Source organism: Cololabis saira, chromosome 11 (genome assembly GCF_033807715.1).
Source record: "Cololabis saira isolate AMF1-May2022 chromosome 11, fColSai1.1, whole genome shotgun sequence".
NCBI lineage: Eukaryota > Metazoa > Chordata > Actinopteri > Beloniformes > Belonidae > Cololabis > Cololabis saira.
In genome coordinates, this window is record NC_084597.1 from 19393242 (window position 1) to 19412124 (window position 18883).

The following is an 18883-nucleotide window of genomic DNA, read 5'->3' on the forward strand; positions in this document are numbered from 1 at the left end:
GAGGCTGAAGAAGAAAGAAAGAAAGAAAGGAGCCTGAAAGAAAGAAAGAAAGGAGCCTGAAGAAGAAAGAAAGAAAGAAAGAAAGAAAGAAAGAAGAAGAAAGAAAGAAAGAAAGGAGCCTGAAAGAAAGAAAGAAAGAAAGGAGCCTGAAAGAAAGAAAGAAAGAAAGGAGCCAGAAAGAAAGAAAGAAATGAGCCAGAAAGAAAGAAAGGAAGAAAGAAAGAAAGAAAGGAGCCTGAAAGAAAGAAAGAAAGAAAGGAGCCTGAAAGAAAGAAAGAAAGAAAGAAAGAAAGAAAGAAAGAAAGAAAGAAGAAGAAAGAAAGACAAGAAAGAAAGAAGAAAGAAATGAGCCAGAAAGAAAGAAAGAAAGAAAGAAAGGAGCCAGAAGAAAGAAAGAAAGAAAGAAAGGAGCCAGAAAGAAGAAAGAAAGAAAGGAAAGAAAGAAAGAAAGAAAGAAAGAAAGAAAGAAAGAAAGAAAGAAAGAAAGAAAGAAAGAAAGAAAGAAAGAAAGAAAGAAAGAAAGAAAGAAAGAAAGAAAGAAGAAGAAAGAAAGAAGAAAGAAAGAAAGAAAGAAAAAATTCCCGCTGATGACATTTTTGTATTGGTATTTTGTATCGTTATCGGGATAAATGGGGATAAATGCCAGAAATGATCGTGATACATTTTTTAGTCCATGCCGCCCATCCCTAATGGGGAGGAGCTCGCAGCAGAGCCGAGCTTCCTCCACAAACCATCCGAACCTCGGGCATCTGGTTGGGATGGCTCCCTGATTCCTCCCTGGGAAGGTGTTCCGGGCGCGTTCGGGCATGTCCAACCAAGAGACGGCCCCAAGTCAGACTCAGGACACGATGGAGAGATTATATCTCTCAGCAGGCTGGAGGAGCTAGAGGAGGTGGATGGGAAGAGGAATGTCCGGACCTCTCTGCTGCTTAGGCTGCTGCTCCTGCAACCCCAATCCAAATGAGCGGAAGGTAAGTGATGGACGGATATTTTACAGATGAGATGATGAAGACACACTGATGATGTGGGACAGGAGCAAAACGAAGAGCGAGGAGGAGGACGTTTCTTCGATTTGACCGTCATGGGGCAGTCGTTGGGCAAGTAAAATGGACGAGCTTGGAGTACTGGAAACTAGGAATGGGCGATATTTTACGTTCACGATAAACCGTCAAAAAAATTCCTCACGATAAGAATTTGTCATCTCGGGGTAAAAACGATAAATTCCCGTTGATGATGTTTTTGTGTAAAACTGATTTATGGAAGGAAGGAAGGAAGGAAGGAAGGAAGGAAGGAAGGAAGGAAGGAAGGAAGGAAGGAAGGAAGGAAGGAAGGAAGGAAGGAAGGAACGAAGGAACGAAGGAAGGAACGAAGGAAGGAAGAAGGAAGGAAGGAAGGAAGGAAGGAAGGAAGGAAGGAAGGAAGGAAGGAAGGAAAGAAGGATGGAAGGAAGGGAAGAAGGAAGGAAAGAAGGAAGGAAGGAAAGAAGGAAGGAAGGAAGGAAAGGGAGAAGGAAGGAAGGAAGGAAGGAAAGAAGGATGGAAGGAAGGAAGGAAGGAAGGAAGGAAGGAAAGGGAGAAGGAAGGAAGGAAGGAAGGAAGGAAGGAAGGAAGGAAGGAAGGAAGGAAGGAAGGGAAGAAGGAAGGAAAGAAGGAAGGAAGGAAAGGGAGAAGGAAGGAAGGAAGGAAGGAAGGAAGGAAGGAAGGAAGGAAGGAAGGAAGGAAGGAAGGAAGGAAAGAAGGATGGAACGAAGGAAGGAAGGAAAGAAAGGGAGAAGGAAGGAAGGAAGGAAGGAAGGAAGGAAGGAAAGAAGGATGGAAGGAAGGGAAGAAGGAAGGAAAGAAGGAAGGAAGGAAAGAAGGAAGGAAGGAAGGAAAGGGAGAAGGAAGGAAGGAAGGAAGGAAAGAAGGATGGAAGGAAGGAAGGAAGGAAGGAAAGGGAGAAGGAAGGAAGGAAGGAAGGAAGGAAGGAAGGAAGGGAAGAAGGAAGGAAAGAAGGAAGGAAGGAAAGGGAGAAGGAAGGAAGGAAGGAAGGAAAGGGAGAAGGAAGGAAGGAAGGAAGGAAGGAAGGAAGGAAGGAAGGAAGGAAGGGAAGAAGGAAGGAAAGAAGGAAGGAAGGAAAGGGAGAAGGAAGGAAGGAAGGAAGGAAGGAAGGAAGGAAGGAAGGAAAGGGAGAAGGAAGGGAGAAAACAAGGAAAGGAGGAAGGAAGGGAGAAAAGAGGAAGGGAAGAAGGAAGGAAATGAGCCTGAACGAAAGAAAGAAAGAAAGAAAGAAAGAAAGAAAGAAAGAAAGAAAGAAAGAAAGAAAGAAAGAAAGAAAGAAAGAAAGAAAGAAAGAAAGAAAGAAGAAGAAAGAAAGAAAGAAAGAAAGAAAGAAAGAAAGAAAGAAAGAAAGAAAGAAAGAAAAATTCCCGTTGGTGAGGTTTTTGTGTAACAAACATGGCGGATCTGAGAGCGAGATAGATTTATAGTTAAAAAGATGGAGTTGAATTGGTATTTTTTTTAATCGTCATTTTTATCGTTATCGGGATAAATGCCAGAAATTATCGTGATACATTTTTTAGTCCATACCGCCCATCCCTACTGGAAACATGCACTTCACAAATGAAATGCTGCTGGAATATATTTGTGACTCCAACACACACACATGGATTTCAGACACAACAACCAGAACGATGTTCCAGACAAAGTGGGAAGAGCAAAGGAGGAGGGACTGCATGGTTGTTGAAGGGGCCATGATTCGGTTTTTCCATGTTCTCTGACTTATCTACAATGTTATGTAATGTAATGTTAACGACGAGTTCCCATCTTTAACATGACCAGATGTTTAAAAAATGGAGTGGGCATTTTATAGCAGAGCCCCTTTATCAAATGTGAAAGAATTGGGATTTGCAAAGTCTTGCAGAGCCTTTGCTTGAAGAGCTTTGCGAGATCTCCGACTGTCTTACGTTAAAGAAAAACAGAATTCCCTTATACGGTCAACATCTCAAGTCAGTGCACATTCCTAGAAGAACCGAGGAGTCAGGCGGTATTTGAGGACAACTGGGCTGATGTTTAATACGATCTGCGTGCGACTGCGTGCGGTGTACAGAGGTGCCAAAGATTCAAATCAAATGACTGGAAGTTTGCAGGATAAAGCCACGTTTTCACAAGAGATGGTGTAATACTGGACATGTACTGTGAAGGAACGCCGCTCCACCTCAGAGTTTTAGTTCATAATGGCCTGCAGAGAGTCGGCTCGTGTTCTCCGACGACACTGCACACATTGTCATGATGTCAGCTGCAGTAAAGTCCAGTTTGGGCTTGAGAGTTTTCCAGATGACTGAAGCCAAAAGGCCAGAATCTCCAGTGATGTATGGACTTTTTATCAATGCAGGATTAATTAAATTTAAAGATATTATTGAGTTACAGACTTTATTGGTTATGTTCAAGGCAAAAAGCAGAATATTGCCTGAAAATATTCAACGTTTTTTTGTGTTTAGTTCAGAAGATAAGAACCATAGGAGGAAATTTGATTTTAAACATCCGTTTGCACGCACCACTTTAAAACAAATGTGTATTTCAGTATGTGGTGTAAAATAATGGAACTCCTTAACAACTGATTTAAAAGATTGTAAAAATATTCACCAGTTCAAGAAATTGTATAAAGATCACACAATTAGACAATATGAATTTAACGGGTAAAATATATTTTGTTGTTTTGTTTTTATATTGTTGGTGAGTTAGTGTGTATGTTTTCTTATTTTTTTGTTTTGTTTTTTCATTATTTCTTTTTTTTTTGGTATTATATAAATAGTGATTGTTGAACAGACGGACAGACCATCTTCATATGAATTGTTTTATTTTTTTTTTGAGAAAGGGGCTTGGTATATAAGGCTTTCTTCTTCTTGCCCCTTTTCCATCATGGAATGGAACATATGTGAACTATTTCCATGATATGGAATAAATAAAAAATGAAATGAAATGAAATGAAATGTAAAATTACACCAGAGGGCTCATCAATGAATCAAAGATTGGAAATAATTTGCACTGATATACCACTTTAACACTTTACAATGTGTTTCCCTTTCACATGAACAGTCACGCAACAATTCTTACTATATATCAGCACTCTTTATATATTATCAAGCACTTTATTCCTACGGTTACACACACGAGGGAACATACTTGGTGATAAAGATGTTTAGTACTTAACTGATTCCAGCACCTGAAAACTGGTTATTTGGGATTTAACTTTGAAGAAGGACACAGTGTACAACAAATTAGTCCCCACTAAAACAATTACCAGCTCGAGTGAGGATAATTATTCAGCCGGGAGAACGTGAACTTACATGGAGCCATGTCGTTATACAGAGCGTCGATGTTGTGCAGCAGCTCCAGTCTGGGTGAGGCTAACCCTTTGCTGTAAGATAAAAGCAATGTTTCTGTTAAACATATGGATACGCTCTCTACACACACAAACCGCCATGTCTGACTCATGCACTGTGAAACCCGCTGGGATGTGTAAATGTGAACCAGCTGGCGGCCGTTCGCCAGGCTCTGACCGCACTCCACCACAGAGAGAAGGCACCGCTTGCACTGACCATGCAGCCTGATAATACGACTAAAATAACTCTCTCTGCTGCTGCTCTGAGCCTTCATTTGGTTTTCACTCCGTCAGGGTGTTGTTTTCTGTTAACTTGCTGAGCCAATTACAGCAGAGCGGGATCTGTGAAGCAGCAAACACAAACACCGGCCTGGGTCCCTGCATTGTTTTAGAGCTCACACGGCAATGCCAGCAGCCGGCGGTCAGCTGACGTGCGCCAGCCAATCGAATCAAGTGGAGGCCATGAGTAGTAGTTTGCGGTCCGGGCTAAGCCTTGATTTTCTACTAGGGCTCTGCTGCTGTCCTCAATTTCTCCTCCTTGCCTGTGTCCACATTTAGTTTACAAATATAATGTGTCAGTCAAACGGGACTCATGACAGCTCGTGTGAAGCGCGCAAAGAAAAAGCCCATCTGTGGGTCTGCAAACGGCTTCATGTGGCGCATCAGCTCAGAAGAGGCTTCTTCCCAAACTTCAGAAAGCACAAATGTTCAGCCAAAACAAGTTATTCAATTTATTACCTTTAAAGAATTACAACAGCTTAGCTATGTTTCTGCATAAAAAGATTTGTTGCCAAACTAATTAGCTGATCTAATCTCAGGACATCACAGGCAGAGGAAAAAACCTGGCATGAAAGGAGCACAGACTTGTGGGAGAATGACTGATGGAATTTCCTTCCCTTTTGCTCCCATCGCCACGGTAACAAAGGGCTTATTGAAGGAAAAGGGGCTCCCACAAAAAAGACGCTGGGTCAGGAAGGCGGACCTGGAGAGCTGCAGCGATGGTGCACCGGGGAAGGATCAGAAAGAGGTACAAGGAGAGGGCAGGTTGTCAAACCCGAGAGCTGCCATCGCTCACACCAGAAACCAGGGTCAAAGGTCACCTGCACCAACGCCATCAGCTGGGAGCGCCACATCTGCTCAGCACCAACACCATGGCTCACCTGATCGTGTTCCACATGTTGAACCCGTCCAGTGGCTTTGTGCCGTTGGTGCTCCCTCCTGCCAGGCTCACGAGAGTAGGCAGCCAATCGGAGACGTGCATGAGTTCGTGGTTAACGGTCCCGGGTTTTTCCAGCAGCGGGCTGGCGACAAACCCGACTCCCCGCACACCGCCTTCCCAGAGCGACCACTTCCTCCCCCGGAGAGGCCAGTTGCTGCCACCGGACAGCGTCTGGCCACCGTTATCTGTCAAACGAGCAAAAGAGACACAGTGATGACAAACATCAGTCACTCACACCTGCAACCCTTTGCCTCTGAAACCTGTTCAACTGATAGTTTGGAAAGTTACCCCGTTGGCACTTGGCTGATGAAAGAAAAAGTCTGGTTTCATACATTTATTGTCAAACTAAAAACTCTACAAATCATATTCAAAGCGAGAACTGATTCACTTCCTGGGAATTTACAGAAAATGTTTTGTGACAGGGAGGGGGGTTATAATTTAAGAGGAAAATATAATTTCAAAAAACAATGTTTTCATTCTAAAAGGAAAAGCATGTGTATCTCAGTTGTTGGAGTGGATTTATGGAATGGGTTGGGTGATGGGTTGAAGCAATGTACAAATATAAATCAATTTAAAAAACGGTACAAAAAGGAAGTTATTTGGTTGAGGAAGAGTTATGTTAAGGCAATACGGTGTTTGTTAGCTGGTTAGGTGCAAAGGCACAACCAATGGGAAAATTGGTAGCCTATTAGGTAATTGCAGCTATTTATTATTAATATTTATGTTTAATTTATGATAGAGGTAACGAAGGGGCAGGGTTAAATAAGTTTTACTTCAACCTGCTCCTTTTCGGACACTGTTTTTTTCTTTTTTTTTTTCCCCTGTTTTTATTACGTTTTTGTTGTTGTTGCTTTTTTTTCTGTATGTTTTGAATTTGTTTTAAAATCTTATATTTTTTTATGTGTTCGAAATAAAAAAAATGAATAAATAAAAATTATAATTTTACATGACTGTTTTTGAGACTGAAAGAAACAGAAAGGGCAGTCTGTGACTGCAGAGACAGCTCATGTCCACAGGGGGGCGCTTTGGTTGCGTAGTTTCCCACAACTGACCACTTCAGGTGACAGAAAGTTTTGTCATTAGATACAAAAAGGAGGATCGGTCACGGCCTCTGCTTCCATAGAACTGGATCATTACTAATATTTTCTATGAATAAATAAAAAAAAACCTTAGAAGAAGAGAAGACAAATGATCCTCTTTTTGTGTCTATAAACAGGAGTTTTTGCGACTGGAAGCAAGCGAACATAGATTTATTTACAAAACTCTTTTTATGCACTTTCTGCACACATACAAACTTAAAATCAGCTAAATTTGACCCGCTGGGTGGAACAGTGGTTAAAGCAAGCGGCCCATGTACTGAGGCTACAGTCCTGCAGCAGTCGCAGGTTTGAGCTCATGAATGTAAAGTGCGTTATAAGTTAAATTCATTATTATTATTATTATTATTGAGCTTCAGCCGGCAGCCCTTTGCTGCATGTCGTCCCCATTCTCTCTCTCTACCTCCTTCCTTTTCTACACTAAAGGCCATTAGAGCCATCTACACTCCACTCTCACTTAAAACAATGTTGTTTTGGTCTGTAACAAAAGTTTACACTGTCTAATAACACAGTTAGGATTGTTCTTACTTTACCTACCTGAAAATCAGCTTTTAATGGATACAAAGTTGATTAAACAACCACACACTCAAGTAACAAAGAGTAAAGGGGACATGTGCAAATATTTTGGGCTTGACAGATACAATTTTAATCATTGCCATGCAACAATGCCTGTCACTCATGCTCAGAAAGACAGGAGTTCAAACTCAGCTCTAATCCAAGCTCATCTATTCATTATTTTCTCTCTAAGGATGAGCTGAAACACTAATACTGTGGAAAAAGAAAGGCCAAAAAGAATAATAAATTCCCTGTTATGATTGGGATGATGTGCATCTTCCAAGAAGACACGTTTGATAAAAACAAAAACCCTTCCAAGGCATCAACAGCCATCTGAGTATAATTCTGCTTTTTAAGCCAGTTGGCTTAATCATCTGGACACATGCTGATGGAGCTCTGCATATAATTATTGTGATCGATCCTGAGGAGGGACACGTACATCTGCAAACCATCCTCTCTTCTCCCGCTGAAATCAAAAACATCCACGTAATGGTGGCCCTAAAGCAAGAGTCAGAAGATCACTGAAGTCAGCAGAATTCTTTCTCCGGGCAGCATGAATGCCAGTGCCGTTTCACAGAAATCTACTCAGCTGTTGAGAAACTGCAGTTTGGATCGACCCGCTGGAACGACCTACCAACGGATAAACACTTTCCTCCTCAGAGCAGCCCAAAACCAGCCATCTAATACGGTAAAACAGCGCTGGTGCACGTGTCTCCCCTGGTAGACACATTCTCTTGCAGAGAGCACACACGGACGCTTACAGCGGCTGTCATCATCCCAGTGCATCGTTCCAGTAAAAACAGGCCCGACCAATCGCTTCCAGGCAGGGCTCCCCTTTCAGCAGAAAAGAGGCCGGTGAGTCCAGGAAGTAGTCCGTTTCGATTACCAAACCGTTCTGGAAAAGACCGTCTGCTCTTTAATGCGTTTGCAAGCTGACTTTTGGCGCAATCCAGGCCATTTTGTCGTTTCCAGCTCCTCGTGGCCAGCTTTGCCCGTTTGCTCGCAGAAAAGGCCCAGCGAGGAAGTCGGTTTTCCAGGAACGGATTCATCCAAAGGGAGCAGGTTCAGGCCTCATTTCCTGTTAATCACCTAACAGTTTGACCATGTGACTAAAAACACTGCTTACGGAGCCATTTATGACTCACTAAATTGCAGTTACGTCACAGAAGTTTCTGTAGCACTGTAAGCAACTCTTTATTTTAAGATTAGCAGTCGGTGCCTGCCCGGCATGCGTCTGGCCAACCAAAGCTGTGGGGGAACAATGAACGAGACCACCTACTGCAGTCAGTCAGACACGGACATAAAAACGCTCACACTTCACTTTCACGGCATTGTTTCCCTCCTTCTAATTACCCTCTAAAACACTAATGCCACTAAAAATAAACCTCAAAGTAGTTACCCACTTCAGATGCAAATCATTAGATATTCCACATGTGGACACTGCAGGCGTGCACATGTTCAGATGGAGCAGCTGAAGCCTCAAACAGGCCAGATTTTGTTCAATTGTGAGCAGAACCATCCACTAGTGACAAATCTAAATATACACTGCTCTCTAGTGGCCACCCAGAGGATTACAAGAGCTGCACAAACGCCAGAGCTCCAATATTTATATTTTTTAGATTTTGTGTAATTCCCCAATATTACCGTATTGTCCCGAATATAAGACGACCCCGATTATAAAACGACCCTCTTTTTCAAGACTCAAGTTTGATGAAAGACTTTTTGAACACCAAATTAAATTTTTATACAGAAAATAATTGCAGTACATCTGAAACAAATGATTATAACAATATATTGGAGAGAAAAAGCCTGTTATTTTGCCTCATTGAAATCATTATCTTGAAGTTTGCATCATAACTTCTCCTCAGCTGCTGGTTAACCTGCCCAACTTCCACACACTTTTCTCCAGATTGTCGCTACGTTTCTCCACTTTCTGTTATCTCTTCTCTTATTTTCTTCTCTTTTCTTTCTTATACTATTTTTAATTTTTCTTCTTCGTGACAGGGGTTCGCTTTGGCCTGGGGAATTAAGTTCAGCATTCGCTTTAAAGATATCTGGCGCCATCTAGTGTTGTGAATGGGTATAACGTCTAGACCCCGAATGTAAGACGACCCCCACTTTTTCAGTCTTATTTCAATGCAAAAAACACCGTCTTATATTCAGGCCAATACGGTATTCATGTTATTCATGTATCTTAAAGTACAATGCTTCTCCTCAGGTGGAACTTTAGTTTCTGAGTTTGTGTTCATTCTATTTGGAGGAGGGGCAACATCCCTATAAAAGGCTCTGTCCCGCCTAAACTTTCCCTCTTTGTTCTGTGATGTCTTCAGGGAAAGGTGAGCTCTTATTTTGTACTTTTAACTTAGCTTTTTATTGGTTTTAATTTAATATTTTATGTCACTCTGTATTTTCCATGTATATTTTTTTGTGTTTATATTTATATGACATTATTGTAACGCTCTTTGTTCTGCGATGTCTTTGGGGAAAGGGAGCTGAAATAAAGTTTTATAATTGAATGGCTTGAGTCCAGTCACATATAATACACAACGCAGAAGCCAACCACCACCGGTGGCATGACACTGAAATAAATGAATTAATACCGTCTTTGTTTTGTGAGACAGAGAAAGCATGTTTTAATGAGTATCTGAGTACGGACACATACCTGTGGAGAAAACGAGGACAGTGTTGTCCCAGAGTCCCTCCTGCTGCAAAGCTAGGCTGATGTTGCCCACCGCCTCGTCCATGGCCGACACCATGCCGGCGTAAGCCCTGCGATGGTGGTCCCTGATGAAACTGTACGGGGCCGTGTAGCGCTCCGGCACCTGCAGGGGAGAATGCACCGCCTGCAGCGCCACATAGAGGAAGAGCGGCTGAAAGACAGAGAGGACAACACAAACGCTCACCTCAAAGACAAAATGACAACAAAAAAGGATTCAAAAGAAATTAAGAATTTCATATGCTCTGAAACCAAACCTTTAAATTATTTTAAATGACAGTTTGTAGAAAGATTTTTGAAATGAATACCATTTATTTCTCTGTGCCAGGGAGAGTCCTGCTGCTCATGGCTGATAAAGGTAGGGTAGGTAATTCTGCAGGCTTTCTAATCCAGAACACCTATTGTCCAGGTAAGCAGCTACCATCTACCTGTTTATCTAATGAGACATCTGTGTTTGGTTGATGTTCTGTTTGATTATAAACGGATTAAATGTCACCCAGAAATTGCTTACACTACCTTTAAGGCTGGCGGTGGCAAAGAAGTACATATATGCAATAATAATAGTTATACAATCATTTATAAATCACTTATCCTCAGTTACATATTCACTGATTTTAGAATTTGGGGGCAAGATAAAAATAGTCAATAACACCAACCTGTCTTTTTAAAGAAAAGAAAAAAAATTACAACAAACCCTTGTGTTTCATCGTTCCCAAAGTCTCCAGTCCATAATCCCATCTGCTATATTGATTAGGCCCCCTTGTGTTAAACAATGGTAAAAACCTTTCAGGTTGTTTTTCTCAGTTTTATGGAATACAGAAGACCAGGATGAATAAAAACAAAACCAACAAGGCTCTGTGATGGATGAGGGAAGAGGGTGACCTGCCAGGCGTGTAGCTAATTATCTTTATTTATAGATATCACATCCGATCATAGGAGAACACATCAGAAGAAAGTTTATGCACCAGTCCCAGGAGTAAGGAACAAAGTGCACCTCTAGTTGGAAAAAGTAGAATTAAAAGCCATGCGGGACCGCCCCCACTCATTAACACAGTATTGCAAGTCGTACTTTTGCCAGCACAGCAGATCTAAATGCCCCCCCCTCAACCCCCCATTTGTGGCCAGTAGTTGTACTGCAATTAGGGCTGCAGCTATCGAATATTTTAGTAATAGAGTATTCTACTGAAAATTCCGTCGATTATTCGAGTAATCGGATAAAACGTATTTTTGTTTAGTTAAAGAGCAATTATAAATATACATAAGATGTTAGATGTTAATTGACATCACTAAGACTACATTATATAATACAGTAGGATCATAGCTGTGCATTTAAAATCCATGAACTTACACCAGTTGACCAAATTCACTGCCTTCACTCAAAAAACTAAGGATCTTACCAAGACATTTTCTTATTTCTAACCTAAAAATGCCATTACACCTGATATCACACATCAATTAAAAGGTTAGGTGTTTTTCCCACATGTTTCAATTGAACTTTCATTTAATTTTAAGTTCTAGTTAAGTTTTAAGTTAAAGTATAGGATTTTGAGTTTTGGCTGTGTTCAAAATAAAATTATGAGACCTGCTGTATTGGAGCACATTAGGCACCAGTGCTTGTTTTATCCATGAATGACTACAGAGCTAAAATTGAAAACTACCCAGTTAGCTTTATTACGTTTTTATTTTTCTGACATTTTCTGCCTTTTGTTTTAGTTAAAACTGTAGCCGGAACAGATGTTTAGAGGAACCTATGTATGTACCAGGTTAGAGGGGGAACATATAGGAGAACGGACCAGAAGAACCAGAAGCAACCAGAAGCGTGGATTGAAATAAAAGTTGATAAAAGTGGATAAAAGTTAAGCACTGAGCGCGCTGTGCCGCATTAAATGTAGTCCGGGCGAAACATCCTGCTTTGAGCTGCAAAATTAAACGATTCCTCGAGGCAGAGAAAATTCCTTGATCATTTTTTGTAATCGAATTACTCGAATTATTCGAGGAATCGTTTCAGCCCTAACTGCAATATAGAGTGACTTTAATGAGTATGTCTTAAATTGTCCTAAATCAACTTTATATATAAACTACTTTGTTGTTTTGGTGCACTAGTCCCTCACTAACCTGAGGTACTACATAGTGTAGCTTTAACTCAACTTCACCTGGTCACCCACGTTTGCATCCATCGTCCATTTCAAGTTTGCAATACATAATGTGGATAATCTTGTATTTAAACCCTACTTGTGTTTTTGAAAGTGTTTTTTTGTGGTGCTGAATTTGTCTGAGATACATCTCTGGTTGTCTTTGAGGCCGCATCAAAACAGCAAGAGGAAACCCCAGATTGAAGCCAATCGATGCCTTTTCAAACCCGGAAACCGTTGTGAATCAAAACCTTTTAACGTTTCCGATGGGTGAAACGTGATGTTTCACCTTGCTGGAGTTGTGTTTTCTGATGACGTTGATGGCTTTCTGGCTGAACACTTCGGTGGAATAGGCTCCTGTGTACCCGGTGGCGGGCTCCTCCCCGTCCCTCAGGTCCAGTGCGCAGCGATTCACTCTCAGATGAGACACTTCATAACAGCGGACGTGACTGTAGTAGTCCTCACTGCCCAGCAGGTAACCTGGGAGACACAGCCAGTCATTTTCAGCTTGCTAATGATATCATTTATTATAAACTTTGGATAAAAAGAAAAGGACCCAAGACCTCAACAAGCTGTTTTTTTTTATATCTGTTCTGTATCTTCTTGAAAAACTGGATCCAGCTCCACTTTGCACCAGTGGTTTATCAATCAACCGTCCAGAATGTTTTTTTTCCCAACTTTGTCGTGTCTCTTGGATGGGACTGAGGTAGTGATGCACCGAAATGAAAATTTGTGGCCGAAACCGAAACCGAAAATAATAATAAACACTTGGCCGAATACCGAACAATACCGAACATGGTTCTTCGCAGTTTTTCATTTATTTTGCCAATTTTTTCACCATTGCATAAATCAAATACATTTGATTTAGGCATGCTTTTAAAAGAAAAAAAATCTTTTACCAGCATTTCTTAAATATTCCAGCAGACATTATACCAGCAAAGAACAATAACTTAAAATAAATAAATAAATTAGCAAAATACATTCTTTGGGCATCTTTGAGCTTACGTTAGGCTTACCTGACTGAACATTGTAACATAGGCCTTAAAACAATAAAAATGCATTAAAGCGCTCAGGGTTTTTTATCATTTCAAATGATAAATCAAACTTGTAGTGCTGACAGACTTTGCAGATGTGCCCCCTCTAGATATTTGAGCAGAACATTCATTGCAAACAGCCATTCTTGTATTATTCTTTGCCACTCTAAAATACTTCCACACTGCTGACATGTTTGCACCACTTCACTCCACGCTCCTCGCTGTTTGATTTCGTCATCTAAACGCACCTGTAATAGATTGATTTATGTTGTTTTGGTTCCACCTGCTGGTGAATGTTAGTTAAATTCTTATGTGGTTAGTTTTTGGTTGGCCAACGATTTATGTGGTGCGCAACCATTACGGGAGCGTTATGTGGTTAGTTTTTGGTTGGCCAACGATTTATGTGGTGCTCAACAGTTACGGAGCGGCCAGTCTATTTATATTACAACGCCGTTATTAATTGTTCGGTTTTTTTCCCACTTATTCCACCGAACACCGAAAGTGTTTTTTTGCCATTTTCGGCCAAACAATTTCGGTTACCGAACAATCGGTGCATCACTAGACTGAGGTGTGAAATGTCCTGCCACATACTGCCCCCATGGGGTCTGGACTGGTCCTGCTACAAAGAGCAGCTTTAAAGGGGAACTTGTTCTGAACATAAATGATTTAATGGCATCAGTATCGGTAAGTGATGCAGAAACACATTAAGAAAAACTCAGTTTTTGTAAGCCTTGTTGATATTTTCTTTTTTTAAATGACCAAAAGTTTTTTCTGCCCTGGTGTTTGTCTAAAAGCTCCCACTCAAACCACGTCCCTCACTACAGAATGTCTTGGATGTTTGTTCAACAACATACGAACCAAAGTACGTGTCGAAACCCCTGCGCGTGGGAAGGCAGTCCTTCTTGTACATGCCCAGGTGCCACTTGCCCACCATGTGTGTGGCATACCCCGCTTCCTTCATGAGCTCAGGCAGCAGTTTCTCATCCAGAGGGACGCAGTAGGGCTGACAGGGCCAGATGATCTGGTGCTGCATACCCGTGTGGATCTGAGGGGTAAAAGGACAGCAGACAATTGAGAAGTAATTCTTCCTGGTGAAGAAAAATGGTGTAACGTAAAAGTGTAACGTAAGAGAAGAAAAGAGGGAACCAGCGGTCCATGTGGTCGTGGCGAAAAGTTTCAAAATAAACATCCTAAATTGAGACGGCTTTGACTTTTTGTTCTCCTTTCCATCAGCTTCTAAATTAGACTTTTTCTTCAGTGGAACTTTGTTATAACTGTGAAATTAATACCCAGTCGTACAGTGGGAGCTTCTTAAATAAGACTGTCTTCACAATGGAAAAGGAAACTGTTGTTTTTTTAATTACAGATGTACACAGATCTAATAATAAGTACTATTATAATATTAGTGTTATATTATATATATATATATATATATATATATATATATATATATATATATATATATATATATATATATATATATATATATATATAACACTAATATTATAATAATATATATATATATATATATATATATATATATATATATATATATATAACACTAATATTATAATAATATATAATATATATATATATATATATATATATATATATATATACATACACATACATACATACATACACACAGCGGCTATATACAGTGGCTGTAAAAAGTCTACACACCCCTGTTCAAATGCCAGGTTTTTGTGGTGTAAAAAAATGACAGCAAGACAAGTAATTTCACAACTTTTTCCACCTTTAATGTGACATATAACATTTACAATGCAAAATAACGTAAAAAACGTAAAAGAACCCAATTGCATAAATATGCACACCCTTAAACTAATACTTTGTTGCAGCACCTTTGGCCTGGTCTTTTTGGGTAGGAGCCTATCAGTGTGGCACATGTGGCAATATCTGCCCACTCTTCTTCGCAAAACAGCTCCAAATCTGACAGATTACGAGGGCATCTCCTAAGCACAGCCCTCTTCACATCACCCCACAGATGTTCGATTGGATTCAGGTCTGGGCTCTGGCTGGGCCATTCCAAAGCCTCAATCTTTTGAAGCCATTCTTTGGTTGATTTATATGTGTGCTTTGGGTCCTTGTCGTGATGAAAGATGAAGTTTCTCTTCATCTTCAGTTTTCTAACAGAAGGCCCTCCACCCTGCCCCAGTTCCAGCTGAAGAAAAACAGCCCTAAAGCATGATGCTGCCCCCACAATACTTCACTGTAGGTATGGTGTTCTTTTGGCAATGAGCAGTGTTGTTTTTGCGTCAAATACACCTTTAGGAATTATGTCCAAAAAGTTTAACAACGGCCTCATCAGACCACCAAACACATTTTCCCACATGCGTTTTGGGAGATTTTTGCAAAATTAAGCCAGGCTTTGATGTCTTTCTTTGTAAAATAAGGCTTGCGTCTTGCCACACTACCCCATAGCCCAGACATATGAAGAAGTTGAAGGAAAAAGAAAAGTTGTGAAATTATTTGTCTTGCTGTCATTTTTTTACATAACGAAAACCTACCATTTGAACAGGGGTGTGTAGACTTTTTATAACCACTGTACACACACACACACACACACACACACACACACACACACACACACACAAACACACATATATATAAACATATATATATATGTGTGTGTGTATATATATATATATATATATATATATTTATTAGGTCTGGGCGATATATCGAGATTTTAATATATATCGATATATTTTCAAACGCGATATGGTACGAGACAATATCATTTATATCGATTTATTAAAAAACATTTTTTTTCAATGATTTTGATATAGCTTATTTTGTGACAATTTGACTTGAATGTTTTATTTGAGATTTGCACAAATTTTTGTCAACCTCAGTGGAAAAGTCTGCCTGTTACTGTCTACATTGTATTAATTACACAGGGTATTTTAATTGTTATGCCAAAAAGGGATATTTGTTTTATTTTTTTCAAGAAGCATTTTTATTCTATATATGCAGGCAGTTTATTTTTATTTCATTTGTTTTATACATTTTGATATTGTGCAGACCTCTGTGTGACATTTGGCACGAGGCTTTGTATTAAAACTGACTGTTTTTTTAAGGGTTTGCCTCAGAAAAAAATGAAGCTAACAGAGATGCTATGCTATAATACTTTGGGGGAAACCCCAATTATGTCACAGAAAAAATATCGATATATATCGAGTATCGTCATTCAGCTAGAAAATATCGAGATATGACTGACTTTTGGTCCATATCGCCCAGCCCTTATATATATAATATATATATATATATATATATTTATATATACACACACACACACACACACACACACACACACACACACACACACACACACACACACACACACACACACACACACACACACACACACACACACACACACACACACACACACACACACACACACACACACACACACACACACACACACACACACACACACACCTTTGTCATTATTTATATATATTAGGGCTGTCAGTTTAGCGTGTTAATTCGATTAATTAATTACACTGCTAATTAACGCAAAATTAACGCAATTAATTATGAGCGGCAAATTATGAGTGCGCGAGCATTTTAAATTTGGCCCATTGAGGGACCCTTAGGCTACTTCGCAGTGGCAGGTCACTTCCCATCTGCGTTGCTAGTCAAACAAACAAAGCAGGGTGACAAATGTGGATGCGACACAGGGGAGCGAGGCGAGCAAATCTTTGCTAGGGCCTTTGAACGGCAAGTTTATGTATAAAAAGAAAGAAGACGGGACTACATTTTGTAAAAAAAAAATGTTCCTATCACCGGAGCTGCTCCAGCTTGAATTATCATTTAAACGCTAAACATGTTTGGACAAGTTCCAGTGTAAACGTTAAGGCTGAGATATACTTGCAGTTGGTGCTTGCGTTCACGTCCGTTCATGTGCACCACAGACTGCAACGTTGCTCGCCTAGTACGCAAGGAGAGCGCTTCGTACCGGCGGTGACCGGTAGGGGGCAGTAAGCAGAGCAACAGTTGGAAAAGTGATTAAATATTTAGCAGCAGCGGTAGCAGCAGTAGCAGATTAGAACAACAAACAAGTTAACATGACACCAAAGGATGATGTAGGAGATTATAACATTGCTTTGGTTGCGATCTCGGCAAAGTAAACAGCGCCAGCGACCTCCACGTCGTCACTTGGGACCAGCTGGTATCTGACCGGGACCAGCTGGTATCAGACCGGGACCAGCTGGTATCTGACAGGGGCCAGCTGGTATCTGACAGGGGCCAGCTGGTATCTGACCAGTACCAGCGTCACTCGCGGGCAGAGTGAGAACTGCAGGTCGCGTACGCGTTCAGTGTCTTTTTGAGAATGTGCACGTCGACGCGTCAAATGAATGCAGGATACGTGTGGCGGCCATGATGCGTACGCAGTCTGAACTGCAAGTATATCTCAGGTTTTACAGCTACTAGTGCTAGCGTGAGCTCACTTCGCCAACCCATGCTTGCAGAATCTGGGAAACGAATGAGCAAAGCCACGACAGAAAAACTGACAAACCCAATCGCAAAGTGGGTTGCTGCTGATTGCAGGCCAGTTTCAATCGTGGAAGATGAGCCTCAAGGGGGAATGACGTCATAACCAAACCGTACTGTAACGAACTGTACTGTAGAATGTTTAACTGTTCTGTTCAGTTTAAAGTGTTGTGTTGTCCAGGTGTCCGTGTATATATATACATACATACACATATATTTATATATTTTTTATATATATATTTATATATATATAAAAACAAATGTGTAAAATAAAAAGGCTTTTTGTATTTGGACATTTGAATGCCTTCAAAGTTCAAACATCTGTTGTAAACCTGTCTGCATTTCTTCAAGCAGCCATGACACAACGGTTTCAGACACGTATTTGCAACCTCCACAAGTTCAGTTACGCAGTCAAACCCAACATTTTCAACGTCTAACATCCTCCTTTTCTGTCCATCATTCCTCTTGCTTTTCCGGCTTTCTTTAGTGAATTTCTCTCATTTCTGAGAAGCAATCTTCAGAGTTTGCTGCAGCAGTAAACCCCCCTTTCCCTTTTACTTGAGAAACTCGTGCTTTTTCACCTGATAGCTCCTTAAATACTTAATTAGGTTGCGTGTGTTCAGCAACATTAATGCTACCTCAGGAAACCACAGCCTTGCACAACAAGCACATTGCAGTTTTCCTGGAGGGAAATCCCGGCCTAAAATAATGACAAATCACAAACATAATGTCAACTCACATCCTTCTGCTTCTCCATCTGGAGACTCAAAGCTGAAGTCTTAATGGTATCATATTGTGCGTAGACCTAAAGACTCCACGATAGGGCTGTTCGATTAATCGATTTTAAATCGTAATCGCGATTATGTAATTAGAACGATGTTAAAACGTGAAAATCGTAAAATCGATTTTTCACTTTTTTTTTTTTTTTTTTTACCTTGTCTGCACACATATTAATGATTGATACCATATTAATGATTGATGGAAATACCTCTCAATACCTGCGACAAGTGCCCCATCGGAGAGGCTCTTTAGTGTAGGAGGGGGCGTTGTAACAAGCCACCGGGCATCCCTCAAGCCAGATGCGGTAGACCGGCTCGTGTTCCTTGCAAAAAACTTGCAAATGTGAACAGCAAATGTAATGACTGACATTACACACCTCTACCTCCTTCATGGGTTGCATTATTATTTAGCATGCAAAGACCCACTTTAGTTTAATTAGAAAATGTCTTGTTTTATTTAATTGGAAA

The 18883-nt window shown here is 40.5% G+C and overlaps 1 protein-coding gene across 1 annotated transcript in view; it reads right to left on the reverse strand.

Moving 5' to 3' along the window:
• The window catches only part of arsb (arylsulfatase B), a 51939-nt gene that overhangs the window by 27684 nt on the left and 5372 nt on the right, over positions 1-18883 (reverse strand). The window contains exons 2-6 of the mRNA XM_061733166.1: positions 13974-14160; positions 12371-12561; positions 9896-10103; positions 5523-5766; positions 4328-4398 (exon numbers count right to left, since the gene is read on the reverse strand). Of these exons, the coding sequence (XP_061589150.1) occupies positions 4328-4398; positions 5523-5766; positions 9896-10103; positions 12371-12561; positions 13974-14160 (901 nt within the window). The remainder of the gene's footprint in view (positions 1-4327; positions 4399-5522; positions 5767-9895; positions 10104-12370; positions 12562-13973; positions 14161-18883) is intronic.